The sequence below is a fragment of the Acomys russatus genome, chromosome 17 (assembly GCF_903995435.1).
Source record: "Acomys russatus chromosome 17, mAcoRus1.1, whole genome shotgun sequence".
NCBI lineage: Eukaryota > Metazoa > Chordata > Mammalia > Rodentia > Muridae > Acomys > Acomys russatus.
The window spans coordinates 36,567,387-36,593,208 of NC_067153.1; the positions used below are offsets into that span (position 1 = coordinate 36,567,387).

Below are 25,822 nucleotides of genomic sequence, written 5' to 3' on the forward strand. Positions count from 1 at the left end.
ATGCAAATCAAAACAACTTTGAGATCTTGTCTTACATGTGTCAGAGTGACGAAGATCAACAAAATAAGTGACAGCTCATGTTATCGACGATGTGGAGCAAGAGAAACATTCACATATCGCTGGTGGAAGTGCAACCTTTTACAGCCACCATGAAAATCAGTGTAGTGGTTCCTCCAGAAGATGGAAATATACAGGCCTCAGAACCCAGCTGTACCATTATTGAACATAAACCCTAAGGATGTGCCAACCTACCAAAAAGACACTTGCTCAACCATGTTTATTGCTGCTCCTTTCACAATACTCAAAACTGGAAAAAAAGAAAAAACTGTGTGTCCTCACCAGATGAATGGATTTAAAAATGTGGTGCGTTTACTGAACAAAATATTATTCAGACATTAAAAATGAAATCATAAAATCCATCAGTAAGTAGGTGGGATTAGAAAAGAAATTATCCTGAGTGAGGGAACCCAGGCACAGAAAGAAAAATACGGTCTGCGTTCGTTTGCATGTGGATATTAGGCATTGATTCAATGATAACCAAACTACAATCATAGGATTACAGAAGTTCGGAATAAAGTGACGGACTTTGGTTCCGGGGGGAAAACAGATCTCCCTAGGAAATGGAAATAGAATACTAGAAGAGATAATTATGGGAGGATTGGTATGGGGAACTGGAACAGGGTGAAAGACTGGAGAGGGAATAGAAGACAAGATAGCTAAACTTAAGGGCTATCTTCAAGGACAGTATAGACACCTTATACAGTAGAAGCCTCCTAAAAGATATACTTAGATGAGGGGGATCTAAACGAAATTGCCGAATAATGAGGGAGACAAAACTCAAACTGGACATTACTTGTCAACAAATGAAGCTTCCTATATGAGGAAATGGGAAATGATCAAAAAGCAGGCAACAGAGTCTATGTCAGAGACAGCCATTGGTCCTCTTATTGGGAAAACCACAGGAAGACTGAGCTGAGTTGTCCATTGGCTACATCTGTGTAGGGGGCCTAGGTCCAGACTGTGCATGGTCCTTGGTTGGTGCTTCAGTCTCCACAAGCCCCTCTGTGCCCTGGTTAGATCACTCTGTTGTGTCTTCTTGTGGACTCTGTCACATCCAGGTTCTTCTATCCTTGCCCCCACTCTTCCATAAGATTCCTTGTGCTCCATCCAATGTTTGGCTGGGAGACTCAGCGTCTGTTTCTAAGCTCTGCTGGCTAGAGCCTCTCAGAGAATAGTTGTGCTAGACTCCCATCTGCAAGCATAGCAGAATATCATTAATAGTGTCAGCTCTCTCTGATGGGGTGAGTCTCAGGTTACGCCAGGCATTGGTTGGACATTCCTTCAATCTCTGCTCTGTTTTCATCCCAGCATATCTTGTAGGCAGGGTAAATTTGGGGTCAAAATTTTGTGAGTAGGTTGATATTCCCCTCCATCCACCAGAAGCCCTGTCTGGTTAGAGGGTGGCTTCTTCAGTCTTCGTGACTCCTGCTACTAGGAGTCTCAGATGGAGTCACTCTCATATCCTTCCAGAAGCCTACCGTGTCCTAGATATTCACCTTGCCACAGAAAGTCTTGCTCAAGGTTTCTTTTCTCTCTACAAGCCCTCTGTACTCCCATTCCCACTCTCCCCAGGTCAACATTCCCTCTCCTACCCTGTTCCTTCTCTTCAACTGCTTCCACTGCCTATTTTATTTTGCCTTCTGAGTGAGATTTAAGCATCCTCCCTTTGGTCCTCCTTGTTACTTATCTTCTTTAGGTCTGTGAATTGTAGTATGGTTATCCTATATTATATGACTAAACTCTGTTTATAAGTGAGTACATACCATTTGTGTCTTTCTGAGTCTGGGTTATCTCACTCACGATGATCATTTCTAGTTCCATCCATTTGCCTGCAAATTTCATGATTTCCTTGTTTGGAATAGCTGAATAGTATTTCATTGTGTAAATGTACCACAGATTCTTTATCCATTCATCAGCTGAGGAATATCTGGGTTGTTTCCAGTTTCTGGCTATTACAAATAAAGCTGCTTTGAACATAGTTGAGCAAATGTCCTTATAGTATGCTGGAGCATCTTTTGGGTATAAGCCCAAAAATGGTACAGCTATTACCAGTTTTCTGAGAAAGTCAGAAATCCTGTCTCTCTACCTTTTAATTAGTTTGGCTAAGTGTTTGTCTAGCTTGTTGATTTTTCTCAAAGAACCAGTGCTTGGTTTTGCTGATTCTTTGTATTGTTATCTCTGTTTCTAATTTACTGATTTCATCCTTGAGTTTGGTTATTTCCTGCCATCTACTCTTCTTGGATATGTTTGCTTTTTTTTTTTTCGTGACCTTTCAGTTGAGCTGTTAAGTTACTTCCATTAAGATCTCTCCCATTTCTTTACAAAGCCATTTAGTGCTAAGATCGTTCCTCTTAGTGCAGCTGCCATTGTGTCCCATAAGTTTGGGTATGTTGTGCCTTAATTTTAATTGAATTTTAGTAAGTCTTTAATTTCTTCTTGTATTTCCTCCCTGGCCCAGTGGTCATTGAGTAGGGAGTTTTGGGGTTCCCATTAGTGTGTAGGCTTTTTTATTTCTGTTGTTGTTGAAGTCCAACTTTAATCCATGGTGACCTGATAAAATACAATGAGCTAATTCAATTTCCTTGTATCAGTTGGGGCTTCTCTGTGGCCTATTATATGGTCAATTTTGGAGAAGGTTCCATGTGGTGCTGAAGTTATATTCTTTTGTGTTTGGGTGAATATTTCTGTATACTAAGGTCATTTGACTCATGGCATCTGTTAGTTTCATTATTTTCTCTTTAGTTTCTGTCTTGAAGATCTGTGCATTAGTGAGAGTGGGGAGTTGAAATCCCCCACTATTAATGCATGAGGAATCAATGTGTGATTTAAGCTTAAAATGTTTCTATTACAAATATAGGTGCCCTAGTATTTGGAGCATAGATGTTCTGAATTGAGATGTCCTCTTGGTTGGATTTGTACCTTGATGAGAATGAAGTGTCTTTCCTCATCTCTTTTGAATAATTTTTTGTAAGTATATTTTATTAGTTATTACAATGACTACTCCAGGTTGCTTCTTAGATCTGTTTGCTTGGAAAACCTTGGAAAATCTGAATTTCTTCAGTTTGTGTTTTCTTTATTGATTCTATTTTCACTTTCAGGTCTTGAACCATTTTATTCATTTCCTTTACTTGTTTGTATTTTCTTGTATTTCCTTAAGTGATTTATTTGTTTCCTCTTTAAAGGCTTCTATTTGTTTGGTTGTATTTCCCTGTAGTCCTTTAAGATATTTTTCATTTCCTCTTTAAAATCCTCTATCATCTTCATAAGCATAGATTTAAGGTCATTTTCCTGTGTTTCAGCTGTGTTAGGATATCCAGGGCTTGTTGTATTAGGATGGTTGGATTCTGTTGGTGCCTTGGGTTTTTGTTGATTATGTTCTTACACTGGCCTTTAGCCATCTGGTTATCCTTGGCATTGGCTAGTTGTTCCTGTAGCTTGCTGGGCTTCTGGGGCATGCAGGGGATCCCTGGCTCATGGGCTGTGGGCTGGATATTTGTGAATAGCCGGCAGCTCTTTGCAGTTGCTTGTGTCCTAGTTGGACATATAGGCAGAGGATTAGAGCGTGGGTGTCTAACCTGTGTGATCCTGAGGTCCCGCAGGTCTCCTCATGATGGCTGGTAGAGCCATGAACTGTAGGCTGAATCTGAGCAACTCTAGAATGTAAAGTCATCATCTATATGGCAGGAATAGTTCAGAGGTCTGAGGTTAGAACCCTGCACGTCTGCCAGTCAGGATGTCATCCTTTCTCTGGGGAAATATGAACAGACCCTTGCTTTTCCAAGTCAGCAGTGTGGCCACTTGCTCATTTCACAGTCACTGACTCCTGGTACTCAGACTCTGTATGCACAGAGCACTACCGTATTGGAACAAGACCCTGCATGCTCCTGTCATCCAGCAGATCTCCATAGGGGAAGGTAGAGCAGAGGACCAGAGGCTAGGCCTGCATCCCTGGTATCCAGGAGCTGTCCTCTGGGAGGTGGAAGAAGTCTGGTTACCAGAGGCTAGAGTCCTACATGCCTGTAACTCTGGAGTGATGTTTGAGTAGGTGGAAGGTACCTAGTGACTGGAGTGCGGTCCTGTGTCCCTTGGATATGGCAGCCATCCATCAGGGCCTGGAACTGTGCATCACTAGCTCCCTGGAGGGCTCCTCTCATCTGGAATACACAGATGTTGGTGTTTTTGAGTCTTCAGCAGGGCAACTCACCTTTTTGAAAAATTTTTGTTATTTATTTTTATTTCATTTTATTCACATATTTTTGATTAATATATGTTTTTACTTTACAGATCTCATTTTTTTACCCTACAGGTACTTTGAATGCATATTAATGGCATCTAGATTTGTGTTTTTATGGTGTTTTGAGTGTGTGGATAAGTGCATCTCATCATCTATGTCTTTTTCTTGTGCTCTCTCTCTTTTTTTTTTTTTTTTTTTTCTGTTTGTGTTGCCACAGTTCAATGATTTTTTTTTTTACTTTATCATATTTTATTATTGGCTGCTGGAAGCCTGTTTGTTTTTAATAAGAGACAGAAAAGGGTCAGATCTAGATAGGAATGCGTGCATGTTGGGAGGAATTGGGAGGAACTGAGGAGGAGAAAACTACACAGGATGCATTATATGAGAAAAAAATCCATTTTCAATAAAAGGAAAACAAAACCAAAGTAGGCTGGTGAGGTAAGCTATCCAGACACTGAGATCAATGGCAAACTGCAGCTGAGCAGCAATGCCAGCATGAGAGAGCACAGGTGCTCCAGGGTGTGCTCCAGCACAGTCTTAAGCAATAAACAAAATGCTCTGGATGTTTAGAAGGAGCGGAGGCTGAGCAAGCCAGGTGTGCAGCAATCAGAGACCAAATGGCTCTTTCTAAGTCTACACATCAATTGTAGTGAGAGGCCAACTGTGATTGGGAGTGAAATCACAAAGAAAATGATTGCTTTTTGTGTCCCTAATGTGCTCCAGAGACAGATGGTGACAGGGAATTTAAAGAGAGCTTCATTTTTATCAAACACACAAATGAAAGTTGTTAAATAGTAGTTACATTTTGTCTTTTGGGCCCAGGAAATGAAAATAGTAAGAAAACTTTGAAACTTAAAAAAAAAAATATCCTACATATTATCTCCCCGCAAGGCTCATAAATATATCAAACCTTTTGCATCATAATAAAAGTAATAGATACTCCAGTGTCCAGGCTTCAGTACTGTGTCCTTTTCTTTTCTTTTGCTCAAGGGAAACACAGCCATATTGCTGAATGCATACACGGAGACATAGTTGAACTCTGAGAATGTTGTTTCTTAGCAACCCATCCATACCACCCCATTTAAGACTATCTTTCCAGCATTTCAGCTGCACATTTAGCTTGATTGCTCTTTTCCAGTGTGCACACAAGAACTATTGCCAGTGTCCTGATTTTTCTGATCAGTTTTTAAAGGGTTTTCTGGCTTTCTCATCTGTCTTATCTGCCTTTTACTGCAAATGACAGGTGACAAAATGTATGGTCTCCAGTTTCTATATTGCAAATGAATATTTCTTCCTAGAGGTGAAAACTTCAGAACATAAGAAGTCAGCAACTCCATATTATTATTAATATTTGAGCCAAAAAAGCATCATTAAAAAATATCACACCATTATCAGATTCTGAAATAAAAATGTATCTAAAGCTAATTCTGAATCCCCATTAGTTCATGACTCAGTGAACACTTATCATGAAACTTCTTTAATTTACTTTACAGAAAACATAATTTAAGAACATCTCATCTGACTTAAATATTTCTCTTAATGAATACATGTGTGGGCATTGTGTGACATGGGTAAACATTTGGATAGTTACACGCAAGGGTTAATACATGATCTGGATTCTTTGAATACTGTATTTTTTTAAGACTCAAGTATATAGAAATTACTGAGAACTCCAATTCTAAGATTCATATAAAGCTTTAAGAACTTTTAATTAACATTTAATTAACGGTTTATAGTCTGTTTACTTTTTAAAGATTTATTTATTTATTATGTATATAGTGCATATCAGATCTCATTATAGATGGCTGTGAGCCACCATGTCGTTGCTGGGAATTGAACTCAGGACCTCTGGAGGAGCAGTCAGTGCTCTTAACTGCTGAGCCATCTCTCCAGCCCCTAGTCTATTTACTTTTACATGAAAACTATCTTATCACACGTGAGGGCATGAGTTGAAGACATTTGGTTAATAAAAGAGGTAAGCTGAGGAAGTCTCATGAACGATCCTGACAAGCAGAGTGAAGGCTGAAAGGAAAAATTCTCCCATGGATTTTTGTACATAGGGGTACAAGGAAAAAGTGTTTGGGGTACACTCTATTGGATAAAGCCAATCAAAAGCAATTTAAAACCTATTTCAGTGGCTCGTGAGTCTTTTAAGAACCTTGAGAGTGACACTTGGCACGTACATTAAGGGCTTTCTTTATGATGTGTCCAATATACCCTCCATGATGACCCGGCTTTAAGAACATCAGATCTGTTATCTCAAAAAAAAAAAAAAAAAAAACTACCACAATAAATCGCTGTCATTTATCTATGCATTTTAAATGTACAAACAACTACACATTTTAGTGCCTAATGTGTCACCTCTATTAAAAGAATAATTTTCAAAGATAAAAAATTCATAGGTCTAATGCATTAACATATTTCAAAACAATCAACATATTTTTTTATTAATTTATTCTTGTTACATCTCGAAGTTTATCCAATCCCTTGTATTTTCCCATTCTTCCCTCCCTCCCATTTTCCCATTATTCCCCTCCCCTATGACTGTTCCTGAGGGGGATTACCTCCCCCTGTAAATGTTCATAGGGTATCAAGTCTCTTCTTGGCAACCTGCTGTCCTTCCTCTGAGTGCCACCAGATCCCCGCCTCCAGGGGGCATGGTCAAATGTGAGGCACCAGAGTACGTGAGAAAGTCATATCCCACTCTCCACTCAACTGTGGAAAATGTTCTGACCATTGACTAGATCTGGGTAGGGGTTTAAAGTTTACCTCCTGTATTATCCTTGGCTGGTGCCTTAGTTTGAGCGGGACCCTTGGGCCCAAATCTGCCTATCATAATGTTCTATTTGTAGGTTTCTAGGACCCTCTGGATCCTTCTACTTTGCTATTCTCCCATGCTTCTCTCATTTAGAGCCCCAATAGGATGTCCTCCCCCTCTGTCCCAGTTTCCTGGTAAGTGAAGGCTTTCGTGGGACATGCTCCTTGGGCTAGTATGCAGATATAAGTGAGTATATAACATTTGAGTCTTTCTGCTTCTGGATTAACTCACTCATTATGATCATTTCTAGCTCAATCCATTTATCCACAAATTTCGGGAATTCCTTGTTTTTAATAGCTGAGTAGTATTCCATAGTGTATATGTACCACAGTTTCTTTATCCATTCTTCTACTGAGGGACACTTAGGCTGTTTCCATGTTCTGGCTATTATGAATAAGGCTGCTATGAACATGGTTGAGCAAATTTTCTTGTTGTGTGCTGGAGCATCTGCTGGGTATATTCCAAGGAGTGGAATAGCTGGGTCTTGAGGAAGCCCTATTCCCATTTTTCTGAGATAGCACCAGATAGATTTCCAAAGTGGCTGTACTAGTTTGCATTCCCACCAGCAATGAAGGAGTGTTCCTCTCTCCCCACATCCTTGCCAGCATGTGGTGTCACTTGAATTTTTGATCTTAGCCATTCTGATGGGTGTAAGAATCTCTGAGTTGTTTTGATTTGCATTTCCCTGATGACTAAGGAGGTTGAGCATTTCTTTAAGTGTTTCTCAGCCATTTGATATTCCTCTGTTGAGAATTCTCTGTTTAGTTCCAAGCCCCATTTCTCAATTGGGTTATTTGGTTTGGTGGTGTTTAATTTCTTGAGTTCTTTATATGTTTTGCATATTAGACCTTTGTCAGATGTAGTGTTGGTGAAGATCTTTTCCCAGTCTGTAGGCTGTCGCTTTGTTCTCTTGACAGTGTCTCCTGCCTTACAGAAGCTTCTCAGCCTCATGAGGTCCCATTTATTAATGGTTGACATTAAGGCCTAGGCCGTTGGTGTTCTGTTCCTGTGCCAATATGTTCCAGGCTCTTCCCCACTTTTTCTTCTAAGTGACTTAGTGTCTCTGGTTTTATGTTGAGGTCTTTAATCCACTTGGATTTGAGTTTTGTGCAAGGTGACAAATATGGGTCCGCTTGCATTTTTTTACACATAGACCTCCAGTTAGACCAGCACCATTTGTTGAAGATGCTATCCTTTTCCCATTGAATGGATTTGGCTTCTTTGTCAGAACTCAAGTGACCATATGTGTGTGGATTGTTATCTGGGACTTTGATTCGATTCCACTGATCCATCAGCCTGCTGCTGTGCCAGTACTATGCTGTTTTAATAACTATTGCTTTATAGTACAGTTTGAGATCGGGTATGGAGATTCCTCCAGAGCACCTTTTATGGTACAAGGATTGTTTTAGCTATTCTGGGTTTTTTTTTTTCCATATGAAGGTCAGAATTGAACTTTCAATGGCCTTAAAAAATTGTGTAGGTATTTTGATAGGGATTGCATTGAATCTGTAGATTGCTTTTGGCAGGATGGCCATTTTTACTATGTTAATTCTCCCAATCCTTGAGCAAGGAAGATCATTCCATCTTCTCAGGTCATCTTCAATCTCTTTCTTCAGAGTTTTGAAATTTTTTTCAAACAAGTCCTTCACTTGCTTAGTTAGAGTAACTCCTAAATATTTTATATTGCTTGTGGCTAATGTGAAGGGTGTGGTTTCCTAATTTCTTCCTCTGCAAGCTTCTCATTTGTGTATAGGAAGGCTACAGACTTTTTTGAGTTAATTTTGTATCCATCTAATTTGCTGAAGGTGTTTATCAGCTGTAGGAGTTCTTTGGTGGAATTCTGAGGGTCACTTATGTACACTATCATATCATCTGCAAATAGGGATAATTTGACTTCCTCCTTTCCCATTTGAATACCCTTGATCTCCTTTTGTTTTCTTGTTGCTCTGGCTAAAACTTCCAGTACTATATTGAAGAGATATGGAGAGAGTGGGCAGTCTTGCCTTGTTCCCGATTTTAGATGGACTTCCTTGAGTATCTCGCCATTTACTTTGATTTTGGCTATTGGCTTGCTGTATATAGCCTTTATTATGTTGAGGAAAGTGCTTTGTATCCCCGATCTCTCTAAAACTTTAAACATGAATGGGTGTTGGATTTTATCAAATGCTTTCTCTGCATCTAAAGAGATGATCATGTGGTTTTTATTTTCAGTTTGTTTATATGGTGCATTACATTGATGTATTTCCGTATATTAAACCATCCCTGCATACCTGGAATGAAGCCTACTTGGTCATGATGAATGATATCTTTGATGTGTTCTTGTATTTGTTTTGCAAGTATTTTATTTAGTATTTTTGCACCGATGTTCATAAGAGAAATTGCTCTGAAATTCTCTTTCTTTGTTGAGTCTTTGTGAAGTTTAGGTATCAATGTGACTATGGCCTCATAGAATGAGTTTGGTAATGTTCCATCCATTTCTATCTTTTGGAGTAGCTTGAAGAGTATCAGTATTAGCTCGCCCTTGAAGGTCTGGTAGAATTCTGCACTGAAACCATCTGGCCCTGGGCTTTTTTTTTTTTTTTTTTGGTTGGGAGACTATCAATGATTGCTTCTATTTCTGTAGGGGAAATGGGACTATTTAGCTTGTTTATCTGTTCTTCACTCAACTTTGGCAAGTGAAATTGATCAAGAAAATCATCCATTTCCCTTAGATTTTCAAATTTGGTGGCATATATGCCTTCAAAGTAGGATCTTATGATTCTTTGTATTTCTTCAGTGTCTGTTGTTATGTCTCTCTTTTCATTTCTGATTTTGTTGATTTCAATACTGTCTCTCTGCCTTTTAGTTAGTTTGGCTAACGGTCTGCCTATCTTGTTGATTTTCTCAAAGAACCAGTTTGGCTAACGGTCTGCCTATCTTGTTGATTTTCTCAAAGAACCAGCTCTTGGTTTTTTTGATTCTTTGGACTGTTTTCTTAGTTTCTAATTTGTTAATTTCAGCCCTGAGTTCAATTATTTCCAGATATCTACTCCTCTTGGGTGTTTCTGCTTATTGTTTAAGATGCAAAACTACACGTACTCCTAGTGCACACTTCTCAAAGTGTGCCCCGTTATTGACGGCCTTGGCTGAGATACTATGAGAAATGCTTGATATTTAAAAGGTTATTTTTAAGTTCATTTATTTACTCACTTTACATTTTGACTGCAGGTCCCTCCCTTCCATACTTTTCCCCTTTACCTCTCTCCCCTTCTTCTAAAAAAAAAGGAGAACCCCAAACCTCAACTTAATTATTCCTAGAAACCATTTTTCCCCATACCTATACGGTACTGATATGGCTGTTTTGATGCATTTTAAATATTGACTATCTTATAAAATTAGCAAATTTCCTAAATTCATTTTTAAATTACTATTTGTTTGTATTCTTTCACAAATAATTTGATGATCACATGTTATTGTTTGTTCTTTGGCAGTTTCACAATAGTTGAAAAAAGGTTGAAAAATGACATTTATATAATTATTCTCTTCACATTACTCTCTTTAACCTCCCTTTTAACCATAACACACACACACACACACACACACACACACACACACACACACACACACACACGAACACATCTGAAGTAGACGTTTCTGGTTTCTTTGAAGATTCAGTTGTGTCACATGGTGTTTTTCTGAGAGCTGTCTTGTGAGAGGTCACGCAATGTTTTTCTGGAAGAGAGGGCAGGTGCTGTTTTGCTGGAAGCAGACACGTGAGAGAGTCCATGGTGGCAGGAAGGAGTATAAAAAGGACCATGGACAGAAAAGGCTTTTTGGCATTTCTACACCATGCAACACTTCGCTGGTCTTTGCTAGACTTAGCTGGTCTTCGCTGGCCTTTATTTCAGAGAGAAACATTCCAGGGAACTTCTCGGCACCTGTACAGATTCCTGTGCTAATTGGTGTTGGCTTTTGCACTGGAGTTCTGGTATCCTGAAAAGGGAAGGTGGAATTAACTTAAAGAGGTACATCTGAACAGGCCCACAAACCCTTTTCCCTATTAACATTCTTTCACCCTTTCCTCTGGTTGGTGGGTTAGAAGTGAGGGTAAAGTGTTTAAGAACCTTAAATAAAGTAGGTTTTGAGACATCTAAGCCTACACACACTCACATACACACATTGATGAATACACAAACTTCCACCAGAGGCTTTCCCAGATTAATAACCTTGGGTTTTGTTTCATGAAACATTTACTTGTTTTGTCATAGACAACCCTTTGGGTTGGAAACATCCAAGGGAGTCATTTCTGGGTAAGAGAGCTATGTAATTATGAAGTAACAACTTTGTATTCCTGCACTAGGTCTACACAAGGTGGGTTGTCAAGAGACAGGCATACACAGGGAAAGGGTTCAAGAGGCCTTGTGCCTCACTGCTGAGATATTTGTCACTTGTGGATTTGAGGAGAGGGGTCTTGTTATTTTCATTTCCATGTTTTTGTAATTATAAGTAAAAATAAATCTGTCTGCCATTATATAAACAAGACATCAGTTGTTTATGAAAGCAGATACATTTGATCAAACAAAAATGAGGACAGATATGAAAATTTTGTAGTGCTTTGACTTCCCCACGGATTCCTGCATTTTTAGATTTCCGGGAAATCTGTTTGTGGGAGAACTGTGAGGCCATATCTAAAGTAGAGATGTCAATCAGATGCAATGGTGAGGGAAGCCATATGGCTCACTGTATTTCCCATGTTGGAAAAATGGCAAATTGAACACTCAGTTGCTACCATTACAACTTTCTCTACTGTGTAGAGAAAATATACACTGTAGCAAATGAATTCACCTCATTTTTTTTAATGAGCTCACACCTAACATCCTAGTATTTGACAGGCTGAGGCAGGAGGATTACTGAGTTGGAAATTAGTCTGGTCTACAGTGGGATGTCTTGTCACAAAATGGCATCTAAGGCTCTAGGAATGTTTTGGAAAAGGAATAGAAGGATTGTAAAAACTAGTAGATCAGGGAGTTTGTTGTGAGGCTGTGCTCCTAGCAATTTCAGAGGCTGCACTCATGAAGTCTCACCAACACGACTGTCTGAACACGAGATGAACTAGGAAAGCAATACACATGCCAAAGTGGACAGGAGAAAGACCATGAGGCCTCAAACTTACACAAAGAACTATAGGCAACAAAGGAATGCTACACACAGAAAAAAAGTCTTTCTCAAGGAAGGGAACACCGGTTGTTTATCTAATACCACAGAGTCAATCCTGAAAAAAAAAAATACATACAAGTAACATAATAAGAATGACCAGGATATATTTATAATTATATATATAATTTTATTTAACTATATCATGTTCTGATTCTGTGAAAATGTTTTCTAAGAATGCTTCTTTACCACAACAAGTACCCATTTTGTTAAAAAGGGATTTCATTTCTCCTTTTGCGTCTCCTTGTAGCTCTGCTTTTGGTTCCCACAAGGCTTCTGATTTTGCACTATCCTCTTACATATAATAATGACAATGTGATTGACCCAGTATTCACTGTAAACATCGCTGCATTATTGATGGCTCGTGTTTGTTTCACACATGTTTATAGTATTGTATGCAGCATATTATGTGTGAAGCATAAAATATAATACGTACAAATATACACCCCTATGTTACTAACAACCATAACCTCAGATTATGGATTTTATAAAATAATTTTCAATTGATAAACTGTTCAACGTTGAGTAGATTGCAGGGAAACAAAAGAAATATAGTATAAGAAAAGCTTTATAATGTAAGAGAGTGCAAAGATTTTTCTTATAATTCCTGGGTGAAATTTAACTTTGATAAGTTTCTTGATAATGGTATAAAATGCTACATGGAATAAGGGATAATGTACACGACATCTTACTGTTAATGTTCCAGGATTAATATGAGGGTCTGTTCCTAGTCTTGCAGTGTTTTTTATGCTGTGGTGGGGTGATATCCCTGGGGGGCCTGCTTTTTTCTGAAGGGAAACAGAGGCGCAGTGGACCTGGGAGAGAGGGAAGGTATGTGGAGGGGGAACCAGGAGGAGTGGAAAGAGGGGAGGCTGAGGTCAAGATGTGTTGTATAAGAGAATCATACATAAAAAGGAAAAAGACTAATAGGCTGCATACAGTCGATGAGAAGTGCTGTATTTAAATGGTTCTTGGTCTTTCAACATAAAGAATTTCAATAAAGCTAAGAAGGAGATTTTAATTGGAACGTTCAAGCTCCATGCTGGGCTCAGCGAACAGTTCATGAGTATGAGGGGCACAGCACTTGCCCTGCTTCTGTGCCACTACTTATAAATCTTGTTTATAAAAGTTGAGATCAAGGGTAATTACAGAGTTAATCAATGAAGAAAATGAGTGTCCACTCAACATGTTCTGGATAATCCAGAAAAATTTGATATGACTTTTGAAGGCCAGGGTGACATAATGAAAATCATAAAATGACCAGTCAAACATTTCTTCTAGCCTCTTTAGAGGAAAAAAAAATCAATTATTAAACTGGGAAATTAACAGGCATTATCTGGGCCATTGTCTATATCTCATGGCCAATGTCTTAATTATTTAAAGTAGAAAAATAAGAAATTATATTTAAAATTATATGTAAAGATTTCCACTGATTCCTGCATATTACAGTGCTATTTTTATTGCCTCCCTTTTCATATAATTCATGCTTTAAATTGAACACACAGAATCAAATCTATATCTTCAGTCTATGTAATGCATGGGAAATTGTTTTAATGCTGTCTGCTTTTTTTATACATGTAACATAATAATAATATGTGTTTTGAAAGGTTCTGTGCTTATATAAGTGATGTAAGGTAATGTTAAATTCTTTGTGTAGTGCCCATCACATAGTAAATATTTGGTGAAGTGTGGGGGAATGGATATCAGAAAAAAAAAATCCCAAAATGATAAATATGTGGGTACACCAGAGAGGGTTTACAGGGAAGAAAGGGAAGAGGAAATGATGTAATCACATTATAATTGCAAGACTTCAAAATATATTTTAAAGCATCATTTTAAAAAATAGGAGAATGGCATTTCAAGAAACGTTTTACATCTCACTTAATTTTAAAACAATAGTATAAAGAACAATCATTTCTCTTGTTTAGCAGATGAGGAAAATGAGGCAACTTGTTAAGGTTATACATCTGCCAGAAAACAGAACATGAATTAAACATATAAAGGTAGTATCGTGCTATTATTGTCATCATCACTATCGTCAGTGCATGCTGCTATCTCTGTAGCAGACTAGGCTATAAAAACGAGCTGTTGGTACTTCCAAAGATAATTGCCTCCCCTTGGAAGAAATCCAGAACAAGCCCACATTAAGCTAAATTCTGCATTAGAGTGGGCTGTCATACAGTTGGGAGGATTTATTCCAAGCACCTAGAAGGCACATGAAAGATGAATACATAGAAGTCATCTTTTCTTTTCTTTGAACATATCCCAACGCTGTGAGGAAAAGGGGAGCAAAATCATTTTATATGTGCACAGAGGCATTTTTAAATAGCCACGTAATTGATGTATCCAGATGTCACCCTCTGAGAAAGCAAACACAAGGCAAAGTGAGGCATGCATTACATGAAGTGCTATCTCTCTTGTTAATGAATAATAAAACTTAAGAGGATTTCATGTAAACATATGAGCCTAGATTGATGGAGTTAAAATATGAAAGGAGTAGAATGTTCAGAAGCCAACTTTTTAAAAGCTTATTACTCAAATTACTTTCTCATCATATCTCTTTGTACAATTATAAAAACTGTGAAGTTAATAAACTTTGGATATAATTTAATAGTCAATTTCTATTTTCTTAAGTAAAACATCCATGATTTAAGATCATATCTGTGTGTTGTCATTATTTTGAAACACTAATATCAAGAGCAATTTCACAGAAATGTTATAGTATGTCACCCAAATTGACCTCAGCTATAACATTAATATAAATTAAAGATGAATAATATTATTTTCAATATTTTATAATAGAATTTCCAATGTGTTTCAAATGACTTTTAACATTTACTTTTATAACTGTCACCAACAGAGTGAGACAATTTGAGGCATGTCATGATGACAATGCTAGTCTATATGAGCCACTGTGAGAATTCACATGCTTAGCAAAGGGCTTTGTGCTTAAAAAAAAATCATAATTTGTGTGTGTGTATGTGTGGCATACATGTGATCTATGTGCAGGTGTGTGGTTAGCATGTGCCTGTGTAAACAAACAGACTAGGAAAGGACTTTCCAAAAGGGTGTTCTGTTCTGACACCTTCCAGCTTATTCCCTTGGAGACAGGGTCTCCCCGAACCCAGACTTACACTGGTGTCAAGTGAGCCCAAGGAATCGCTCTTTCTTGTCCCCTATACAGCACTGGAATGACAGGCCGGCCACCACAGCTAGGTTTATATATGGGCTCTAGGAATGTGAACTCAGGTCCGCATGCTTGCATGGCAAGTGCTCTTACCCACTGAGCCATATCCTCGCACCCCCAGAGATGGTGAATATTACTATAATTACTTCCTTAGGACACCACCACAACCAAAGGCCAGAGACCTGTCAGTGTGACCCACAAGCCCCAGGAACCTTCTTCACCTAAAGTAATTCTGTAAAAATTTACCTGTCTCTCTGTTTTGATCAGTAAGGCTAGTGCAGACCTTTATTAATAATCCTAAAACCTAACAGAACCCTTTCAATAATTGAATCTCATCCTCAGTACAAAAGAGCACTCTATGGGTTTAAAAACAACATAGTATCTAAACACAATGATGCACTGCTTACTGGGATAATTCAGTCTGCATAGTGTCTGCTTGAAAGTGTTCTTTAGGGAAGTAAAAGTTTAATCAAATGGATAGCTACTAATAGAACCATAACCTAGAAACTCCGGAGCTAAAATAACTTATTGAGATATCTCTGCAGTTTTCACTGCCTATCTGAAAGCTCCACAAGAAGAGATTCTAGCCTGTTTTCTTCATAATGTACAGCACATCACTAACTCTGGCCCTTCATTAGACACATAAGACAAAGATCATCCTACTTTGATTTATTTGAAAATCAACAAGAATTACCATCTCCACATGTAACCCACAGGGGTATCCTCAGACATTTAGTACTATACTTGAACACGTGTTGAATGAGCCTAATTCACCCAACTTATCCGCCTCTGCTACTTCTTCCATTAAGTGGACACGTGCATATCTCCTGGTGTTGTTAAGACTAAAGAAAATATTATAACAGTAGCGAGTCTACAAAACTTCTTGGTATAAAGTTAGCAGGCAAGAAACGTTTGCTCATCTTTATTAACACTGGATGTTTTTCAGAGGTACCCAGGTCCTCCTCCGTAAAAAAAAAAAGTAACAATGGGAAGTCCCACAGTCAGGTGGCAAAGTCAGACCTAAACAACCAAGTGCCCCACCAGTGGAAAAGCCCTCCTCACCACAATAAACTGGATACATTCTAAAACTATTTACTAAGAAATAACAAAAGGGAGCCGGCTTCACTTTCCCTGGCGAACGCTAGGAAATACTGGGCATAAACTGTTGCTAGACATAATGATACACCCCTATCCAGGTTGGGGAAGTAAACTATAACTGTTCTACCCCTGCTTCACAGCATTTTACCAGTTTAGAAATGCTGGAACATTTTTGTGGACACAGATGGTGGGGAATAGAAACCAAATGCAACAATTCCTGAAGCATCCTCCTAAGGATGGTTGTACTATTAAGTGTCACTAATCACTCCTTTCCTCCCTGCCTCTAGCCTCCCTCTTTCCTAACCTTCTACCCTCTAAGTAGCTGGCCACTGCGGGGCGCTGGTTCCGGAGGAGCTCTAACCAAAGGTTAGGGATGGGGGCATAACTTTCCACCGAATCCCGAGGACACCAGTCAAGATGCATAGAGGCAGAGCGCAGAAGAAAAAGCTGGCTATAGGGGAGGGGAATAAGGGGAAAATGGGAGGGAGGGAAGAATGGGAGGATACAAGGGATGGGATAACCATTGAGATGTAACAAGAATAAATTAATAAAAATTTTTTAAAAAGTAAAAAAAAAAAAAAAAAAAAAAAAGACCTGTGCTGTGAGCAGTCTTCCTTCCTGACTGGTGAAGTCAGAATTCTCACGTGTAGACCAGAAGCTTCATGAGCTGAGCAATTCCCAGGTGTGCCTGAAGTTGCAGGTGAGTCACTATCGCTGCTCCCGCACCCCACCCCACCCCCCAGCCCTGTGTCCAACAGGTTGGCTGGGGACAAAGCTCTTAGAGGTCGTTAGGTATACTCTACTAATCTCACCTGATCTCCGGAATTTATCTTCTCCTTTAACCGTGAGGTCGCTGTAACTTAAACTCTTGCCTCAGCCCACGCTTGTTCTATTCCCTGTCTTTGTGCCTTCCTCTTTTTCCTAAAGTGGGAGCTCCTTTTTGTGCTGGAGAACGCACCCAGAATGTCTCTTCTGAGGAAACTTAGGAAGTGTGCAGTGTCCCCATGGGCACCAGGTGGGCTGCAGTCCCATAGTTCTTACTGACTCACTGGAACTTCACCTAAAAGGATTGTTTTTCAACGAGAAGCTGGAAACCTAAGGCGAGTGTTGGGCGGGGCGGCGGCGGGGAGGGGGGCCGGGGAGGAATCTACCATGAATGACAGATGGGAACCAGAGATAAAGAGGGAAGAAATCTTGAGTCAGGTGCCCCAGACATGCTCCCCCAGGTGTTCACAGCCTCAGAGAACACCACAGACCTTACAGTAGAAGAGGGAAGGCTTAGGACTCAAATCCTGCCTTTTTCAGAACTTTTAGTCTGTAACTGGGCAGTAGTAGCCAGGGTCACCATCCCCGTTCCTTGCACCTGACAGAGTCCTGCTCTCTTTGTGTCTGCCTTCCAGATCCACCCACTCCTATTCCCTCCCTTGCCCAACTCCACCACCCAGAGCCGCCAGATATTCAATCCACACACCCTGTAGGGGTGGCGGGGGGAGGGGGAGCCGAAGGGGGATGTTTCTGAATTACAAAGTTGAGAGAAGAGGATGTCTATATCTAGGAAGGACCGGAGCGACAGAATGTGTGTCTCAGGGCTGTCCCCTGCATGGAGGATGCATGACTGCACGACTGGTTCTCTCCTCCCTGGCGCGACCACTCCGGTGCTCCCAGCCTCCACGCTCTACAGCGCACTCGCAGCTCCCTAGCGACACCAGCCATCAAGCTAGGGGGTGGAGAGAGTAGGGGTGCACGAGTGGGAGGCTTCTCCCTCCGGAGCCTGGGAGATCCCTGCCGCCAGCAGGGGCCGTGCCACCGCCCTCGCGGGGACCCGAGCTTCGATCCAGCGCCTTCCCAACTTCTTGGTGCCCTCAGACCAAGGCGGTAGGAATGGATCTGTCACCTCGCAACCGGCCACTGCTGGACTCCTCGTCGCTGGACAGCGGATCCCTGACCTCGCTAGACTCAAGCGTCTTCTGCAGCGAGGGTGAAGGGGAACCCTTGGCTCTGGGGGACTGCTTCACGGTCAACGTGGGCGGCAGCCGCTTCGTGCTTTCGCAGCAGGCTCTGTCCTGCTTCCCCCACACGCGCCTGGGCAAGCTGGCTGTGGTGGTGGCCTCCTACCGCCGCCTGGGTGCCCTAGCTGCCGCCCCCAGCCCCCTGGAGCTTTGTGATGATGCTAATCCGGTGGACAACGAGTACTTCTTTGATCGCAGCTCTCAGGCATTCCGCTATGTCCTGCACTACTACCGCACTGGCCGTCTGCACGTCATGGAGCAGCTATGTGCTCTCTCTTTTCTTCAGGAGATCCAGTACTGGGGCATCGATGAACTCAGTATCGACTCCTGCTGCAGGGACAGGTACCCACAGGGAGCGGCAGTTGGGCGGGAAGGCAGAAGGGGGTGGTGAGAAGGCAGGGCAATGGCTTGAGGCTTTGTGTGAGCTTGCCTACTCCAGCCCTGCGAATAGGTGTGTCTACCTCTTGGCTGGAAGGTAAAGCGTTTGCATGAGGCTAGAAATCAATCCTAAAGACAACTTGTGCATCGAACTTTAAAACAACCACAACAAAAACTTCTTGATTCATTTCTCCCAGAAACTAACACTCAAGATTTCTTGTGAAAGTCTAGGCAGGTTAGACTTACAATAAACATTTGGTAATTAAACAGCTGAATCAGATTAACTATGTCCCCAAAGATACATATGAATGAGAGGTTTTGGTTTAGTATCATTCGCCAAATCAGGGCTTTAGCTGTGAAAAACTTGCTTGAAGGACCTCATCAGGTCCTGAAAAAGAGTTGATTCCGTGAGTGATTATGATAGGAAGAATGACTTACTCTTGCCCTGTCATTACTACCATTTCTTCATGAATATTTTTCTTTTATATGCACAACTAGTTCAGGTAGCAAACACATGTTTTTGTCACCAGAAAATAAGTCATAAAAATTCATTGATCCAAAGTTGCTTGCTTATGTATAAATCCTATCTGCATAAATTTCTACTAAGCCACAAGTGGGAGATTTGGCAGGGACCACTCTGGGCAAAGTCTGAATATATAGTTCTATATTTTATCCATATATAAATGTGACTTCTCTGTCAATTTTAATTATTTTGTCCTTCTGTGTGTTTTGTTAAAATTAATCACAAAGTTGTCTTCCCTGAAAGATACTTCAGAAGAAAGGAGCTGAGTGAAACACTTGACTTTAAGAAGGACACAGACGACCAGGAAAGCCAACATGAGAGTGAACAGGACTTCTCACAGGGACCATGTCCCACCATCCGTCAAAAGCTCTGGGACATCCTGGAGAAACCTGGGTCTTCCACAGCAGCCCGGATCTTCGGAGTGATCTCCATCATTTTTGTGGCAGTGTCCATTGTCAACATGGCCTTGATGTCAGCTGAGTTAAGCTGGCTCAACCTACAGCTGCTGGAGATCTTGGAGTATGTGTGCATCAGCTGGTTCACCGGGGAATTCATTCTACGCTTCCTTTGCGTGAAGGACAGGTGTGGCTTCCTGAGGAAGGTGCCAAATATCATAGACCTCCTTGCCATCTTACCCTTCTACATAACTCTTCTGGTGGAAAGCCTGAGTGGCAGCCACACCACACAGGAGCTGGAAAACGTGGGGCGCCTGGTCCAGGTCTTGAGGCTCCTCAGGGCTCTGCGCATGCTAAAGCTGGGAAGGCATTCTACAGGTATTCATATTTTATTGGTGCCTTTCGGTTTCCCTTTGTTTATAAGCTTTAGATAGATGAGGAAAGGACCATATTCCATGTTTACCCATCTGTAGCTCTTAGAAAGTACTAGAAAGAAAAATCTTCAGGACGTTATCACCAGCATAGAGCTCTCTGTCATGCACTTTCTGTCCACAAGACTTGAACAATTTGGGTGATCTTTTAAACTCAGTTTATTAGATCTCAGTGCCATATATATTTTACACTATTAATGCACAACACACACATTCTTCCCATATATATAATATATACATGTATACATATATATCACATTCTTCTCAAAGGTCACACATAAAACATACATAAATGGCATGTAAATTATAAACTATAATAGGGCCATAAGCTACTTTATTTTCCATTTCCAAGAAATATTTGAGATGTGTGGCCTATAAAACATATATATATATATGTATGTATATATATATATATATATATGTGTGTGTGTGTGTGTGTGTATATATGTACTTTATTCTTGACAAGAGAGAAGAGCCTTTCTTAGTCATGGCAGAAGAGAGGGGGTCAGGTGTTGATGGCTTTCCAATAATTTTTTATGAATAAATAGAATAATTTTCCTCTGGAAGAAAGAGATGGCTGTAATTGAGTGTCTTATTTAGTATTGGAGGATTTTCTTAAATTTTGAAGAATTTGAAAACTCAATGAACATTCTCTAGAAAATTAATACACAACACACACACACACACACACACACAAACTTGCCCTTGAAAACTATTGCCAATGCTAATGGAGACTGAGTAGAGCATTTAAAAAGAATTGTTATACTCTGAAAGTAATGGTGCTCAGTAGGTGATTTGGTGACTATTGAATAATCTAGGCTAATCAAAGCTAGAAAGGGTGAATATTCCCACAATTTGGGTAAAATACACATTCTCAACCCCAGATGTCAGAAGGTCAGATTTTAGTATACAGATTAGTTTCTGGACAATGCACTTGAATAGGTATGTAAATATTTTTCAGCTAGGTCATTTGGGAGCCATCAATGTTTTGAGAAACACTGAAGCATCATGCATAATAATACAACAAACACATATGCACGCATGCACATGTGTTTACAGAGTACTACTTTCATGAATGTCCACAAAGAAATACCTGAATGAGCACTGTAAGACTGGTGGTAGCTATGTCTCCCTACCAACTTAGGGAGAAATTAACCTGAAATTTCTTTTTCTACATCTCTGTAATTAAAATTTGTCCTACAAAATTCTAGTCATGTATTTTTCTCTTTAGTATGATATGCCAAGTATCTGATAATGGGGTTTCCAAGAACTTTTACAAGTAACACTCTTTGTTTCCTGACACAGATAATGGGATGCTTTCTTTGAGTATTTATAAACCCTTCACAGGATTCAATTTATAAAACGCTGGGAGCTACATTTTTTTTTTCCAAAAGAAAGGAAAAGAGAAATAATAGTAATTTCCACAGTGTCGACTTCTTCAAATTTTTCCCCAGTTCTAAAGCAATTGCAATGTGTCAACAAAGTTTCAATTCTTTTAAAATGTATGGCAAATGCATAAATAGCCACATATATAATCTCCATATACTTAGAATTTTTGTTGAGAGATATTACATAATAATGGTTAGGATCCCCAACAGTATACATCCTGCCTTCTGTGGTTTTGTCCTGGATCCACTAGCCCTGCAAGTGTTGAACTCCTCATCTGTAAAATAACATACAATGACAATATCTGCCACATACTATTTTTGAGGAGTGTCTAAGTTTATATATACTGAGAGCATTTTATCTTTAAATGGAATCAGTTGATCTAAATAGCATATTTCTTATCACATAGTGTCCATTTATTTCTGAGCTGTCATTCCATATAGACACAGCAAAGACAATTTTCTAATGAAGTAGTACAAAGTTATTCTGGAAGACATTCATTTGCCTTTAAACTACAAAATCAATATGCATTGTATTTCTTAAAAGACGATAATAAGGCTAAACTAACTCAATGTTTGAAGAGCAAACTTCAAAACAAGTAAACTAAGGGTAGTATTATAATGCATTTGAATTCATCTCTGAAGGTGAATAGCAATAAAAATCATTCTTAAAAAGTATTAATTTGGGCTTTCAACAGCAACTTCTTTGTGCTGTCCTGTTGAATGACTTCAAAACCCAAACTCTTGGAAACATTTCTAAAATCCTGGGGAATGTATCTCATTAGTAAGTTCAAACTAGGTTTTATTACTCTCCTTAACATGTAGGCTTTCTACAGGTGGTACTGGAATCTTATGTGTTTCTCATAGTTGCTAAATTTTTCACATCACTCCATTTCTATACCTTTTGTAATGCAATGAAAGAATATGTTGCTTGACTTTATCTTTTTTCAGTAAATCAGAAATATTAGTGGACCAAGGAAGATAAGCATTAGAATTTCAATGGTTATTCTTGGAATTCCAGAACCTTATTTGACCCTGGTAAGAACAGGTTCTGGGTACACATTTTATGTCAGTTTTGCCACTGATGCCTAACTTACTCATAACATCATTGCCATGGCTGTCAGGCAATGAAATGTCTGATTGTATTAAGCTTTAGTGTGAGTAAGAAGATAAGACACAGAAGCAGGCAGTTCTCCGAGTTCAAGGCGAGCCTGGCCTAAAGAGTGAGTTCCAGGACAGCCAGGACTACACAAAGAAACCTTGTCTCAAATAAAAAAAAAAAAAAAAAGCAAATAAGAAAAGAAAAGAAGACACAATACATGAGAGCAACATGAAAATGGTGTTAAACAGAAGTGCAGAAACGATACCTTGAAAGCCAGGCTTGATCGAGTGAGCCTTCCAAAAGCATCCCTGAAAAGAACTTTCATCACATAAGACATCACATCAACCTAAGACAGCCTCTGCCTGTCTTTCAGTCTCATTTTTCACATTAAAAAGGCAGAAATAGCATGAACTTGATGACTATACAAGTAAATGAATGTTAGAGTTCTCTTTATCCTTCTAGACTTGGTCCCACCAACAAGGCTGTAAGCTTTCTGGGAAAAGAGGTCATAATTCAGTCTTCATAGTATCCCCAGAGCACTGCCCAGCATATTAGTTATGCAGAACATGCATGTGGGAAGATTGCAAAGAGGGAGAGGGGAAGGAGAGAATCACCATGGGAGAAGGATGCTTATGCCTAACAGCACCTCTTCTCTTGCAGGACTGCGCTCTCTTGGGATGACAATCACCCAGTGCTATGAAGAAGTTGGCCTACTGCTCCTGTTTCTGTCTGTGGGGATTTCTATCTTTTCAACAATAGAATACTTTGCAGAGCAAAGCATTCCCGACACAACCTTCACAAGTGTTCCTTGTGCATGGTGGTGGGCCACAACATCCATGACGACAGTAGGATATGGGGACATTAGACCAGACACCACCACAGGCAAAATTGTGGCCTTCATGTGTATCCTATCAGGAATCCTTGTCTTAGCCTTGCCTATTGCCATTATTAATGATCGCTTCTCTGCTTGCTACTTTACCTTGAAACTCAAGGAAGCAGCTGTGAGACAGCGTGAAGCTCTCAAGAAGCTTACCAAGAATATAGCCACTGACTCATACATTAGTGTTAACTTGAGAGATGTCTATGCCCGGAGCATCATGGAGATGCTTCGCTTAAAAGGCAGGGAGAGAGCAAGTACTAGAAGCAGTGGTGGCGATGATTTCTGGTTTTAAGTTTACCTTCAGCTCATTTACAAAACCTATGTACATTTGACTGGATTGATGAAGCCTTGCTACTATGGATATCTGTATATTGATGATGAGTTTCCTTAACACTTCTCATCTTCTTTCTGCTGTATCGATTACCAGGAATATTTAACATCTCCTGTATAGCAACTCCTGATTATTTTGACACACATGTCTTCAACATAGCCAGTTAATACAAACAAAATCAATTGGGAAAAGAAACATAACTCAATTTTCAAATATGAATTAATATAATTTCATATATCAAAGTTTAAAGGTTCATGTGTCATTATTTTTAGGTTTTCAAGTGTGTGTGTGTGTGTGTGTGTGTGTGTGTGTGTGTGTGTGTGTGTGTGAAATTTGAACTGCAAAGCCCAGGTCAAGGGGCGGGAATTAGTGAACATTTAAAAACACAGTGAACATCTTTTTGCTATTTAAATATTTTCTTCAAATAAATTATTTCTTTTTCTGTGTGTTAAAGCTGTTGATCATAATGATAAGCTTTGCAAGCAAATGCTCAAACTTAGTGGCTATCGAGGATGCCTCATTTTCCATCAAGTGCAAATCACTGGGTGTAAATGGACATAGCTCTGCCCTTCATCTGCCCAATTGCAGGAAGAAAACTCAGACAGTCAATTCAGTGAGTGAGGTTTCAAGTGCCTAGAGAGCTTCATTATCCCAGCTGAGCATGATGTGTGACCAAGAAAGTGGCATAGCTCTCTGTGAAAATTAAATGATTTGTAAAACATCTATCTCATTATGGATGAATTATTTAAGTTCTGCCTTTAAAGTCATGAATATGTAAAAGTGAAATAGTAAAGATCCTAAATTTACTCATCAAAAAGATTAGATGGTCTTTTCATAAGTGAAAATATGTTGAATGACATCAATAGATGAACTTGGAGATCTATTTATTTGTTAAAAAAATATTTCTCTAGGCAGCTATCTGACTGTTTAAGTGGATAACAAATGTTCAGACTTTGCAGGCTGTATTTTTGGGGTGTGTATTTACGATAATATTACAATGCCTAGACATTGTGGCACATAATTAAAGTGAAAGTTTTAAAGCTAAGAAGCAACCCTGGTTCTAAATATTATAAAAAGTAATATTTCCAAAAGCACAACAAAGAATTCCCATATTGCTTGCCTTCTTGATTTATGCAATAAAGTTTTTAAAGGCAATAAAATTGGTTTTGGGATAGAAATCTTACTCTTCCTATTTATAAAACAAATATACATAAAATGCATTTGCATACATACAGAATAACTACAATATCAAAACTTCATGGGAAACAGAATTAGGAAAAACACACTTAGAAGATATCTTGGCTGAAACAAATAGTAATAAACATTGAAGAACATGTTGATCTAAATCCTGGGGTGGTAATGCAAGCCCCAAGTCGCAGCACATGGAAAGCTGAACCAGAAGAAATGTAAACACAAGGCCATCTTAGACTGCATAGCACATTCAAGGTCAGCTTATGCAAAATATCAAGTTCAAGGACACATCAACTACAGAACAAGCCCAGGGAAAGGTAATGCATTGTCTCCAAAAAGGAAGAGATAATACTTTATCTTAATATGTGACTTGATAATTTGTGATGTACTGTTTGATATGTGGCTAAACATTTCACCAACTGTATTAAGGTATTCTACTACCAAGCAATCAAGACAGGTGCCAATTATTTCTAAGGTTCTAAGAACCTTTCTAATTTAGATATTTAAAATTTTTAATACTTAACACAGGACCAAGGAAATGCTTCCTATTCTCTGGCATTCATGATTAAATTCTGAACAGATTATCATGGCTTAAGCATTAAATTAT

General features: G+C 39.4%; 1 protein-coding gene across 1 annotated transcript; it reads left to right on the plus strand.

The window, feature by feature from the left end:
- Window positions 1-18,137: 18,137 nt before the first annotated feature.
- Kcnv1 (potassium voltage-gated channel modifier subfamily V member 1) lies at window positions 18,138-24,255 on the plus strand. Its single transcript, XM_051159710.1, has 3 exons — window positions 18,138-18,941; window positions 19,744-20,273; window positions 23,474-24,255. The coding sequence occupies exons 1-3, from the start codon at window positions 18,472-18,474 to the stop codon at window positions 23,983-23,985; spliced, it is 1,512 nt and encodes a 503-aa protein (XP_051015667.1). The 5' UTR covers window positions 18,138-18,471; the 3' UTR covers window positions 23,986-24,255.
- The last annotated feature ends 1,567 nt before the right edge of the window (window positions 24,256-25,822 follow it).

What these genes read in the sequence shown, in the direction of transcription:
- Kcnv1 (XM_051159710.1), top strand. Translation starts at nt 18,472, where the DNA reads ATGGATCTGTCACCTCGCAACCGGCCACTGCTGGACTCCTCGTCGCTG. An exon ending in GACTCCTGCTGCAGGGACAG is followed by an intron (nt 18,942 to 19,743) that starts GTACCCACAGGG and finishes CTTCCCTGAAAG; the next exon opens with ATACTTCAGAAGAAAGGAGC. An exon ending in GCTGGGAAGGCATTCTACAG is followed by an intron (nt 20,274 to 23,473) that starts GTATTCATATTT and finishes CTTCTCTTGCAG; the next exon opens with GACTGCGCTCTCTTGGGATG.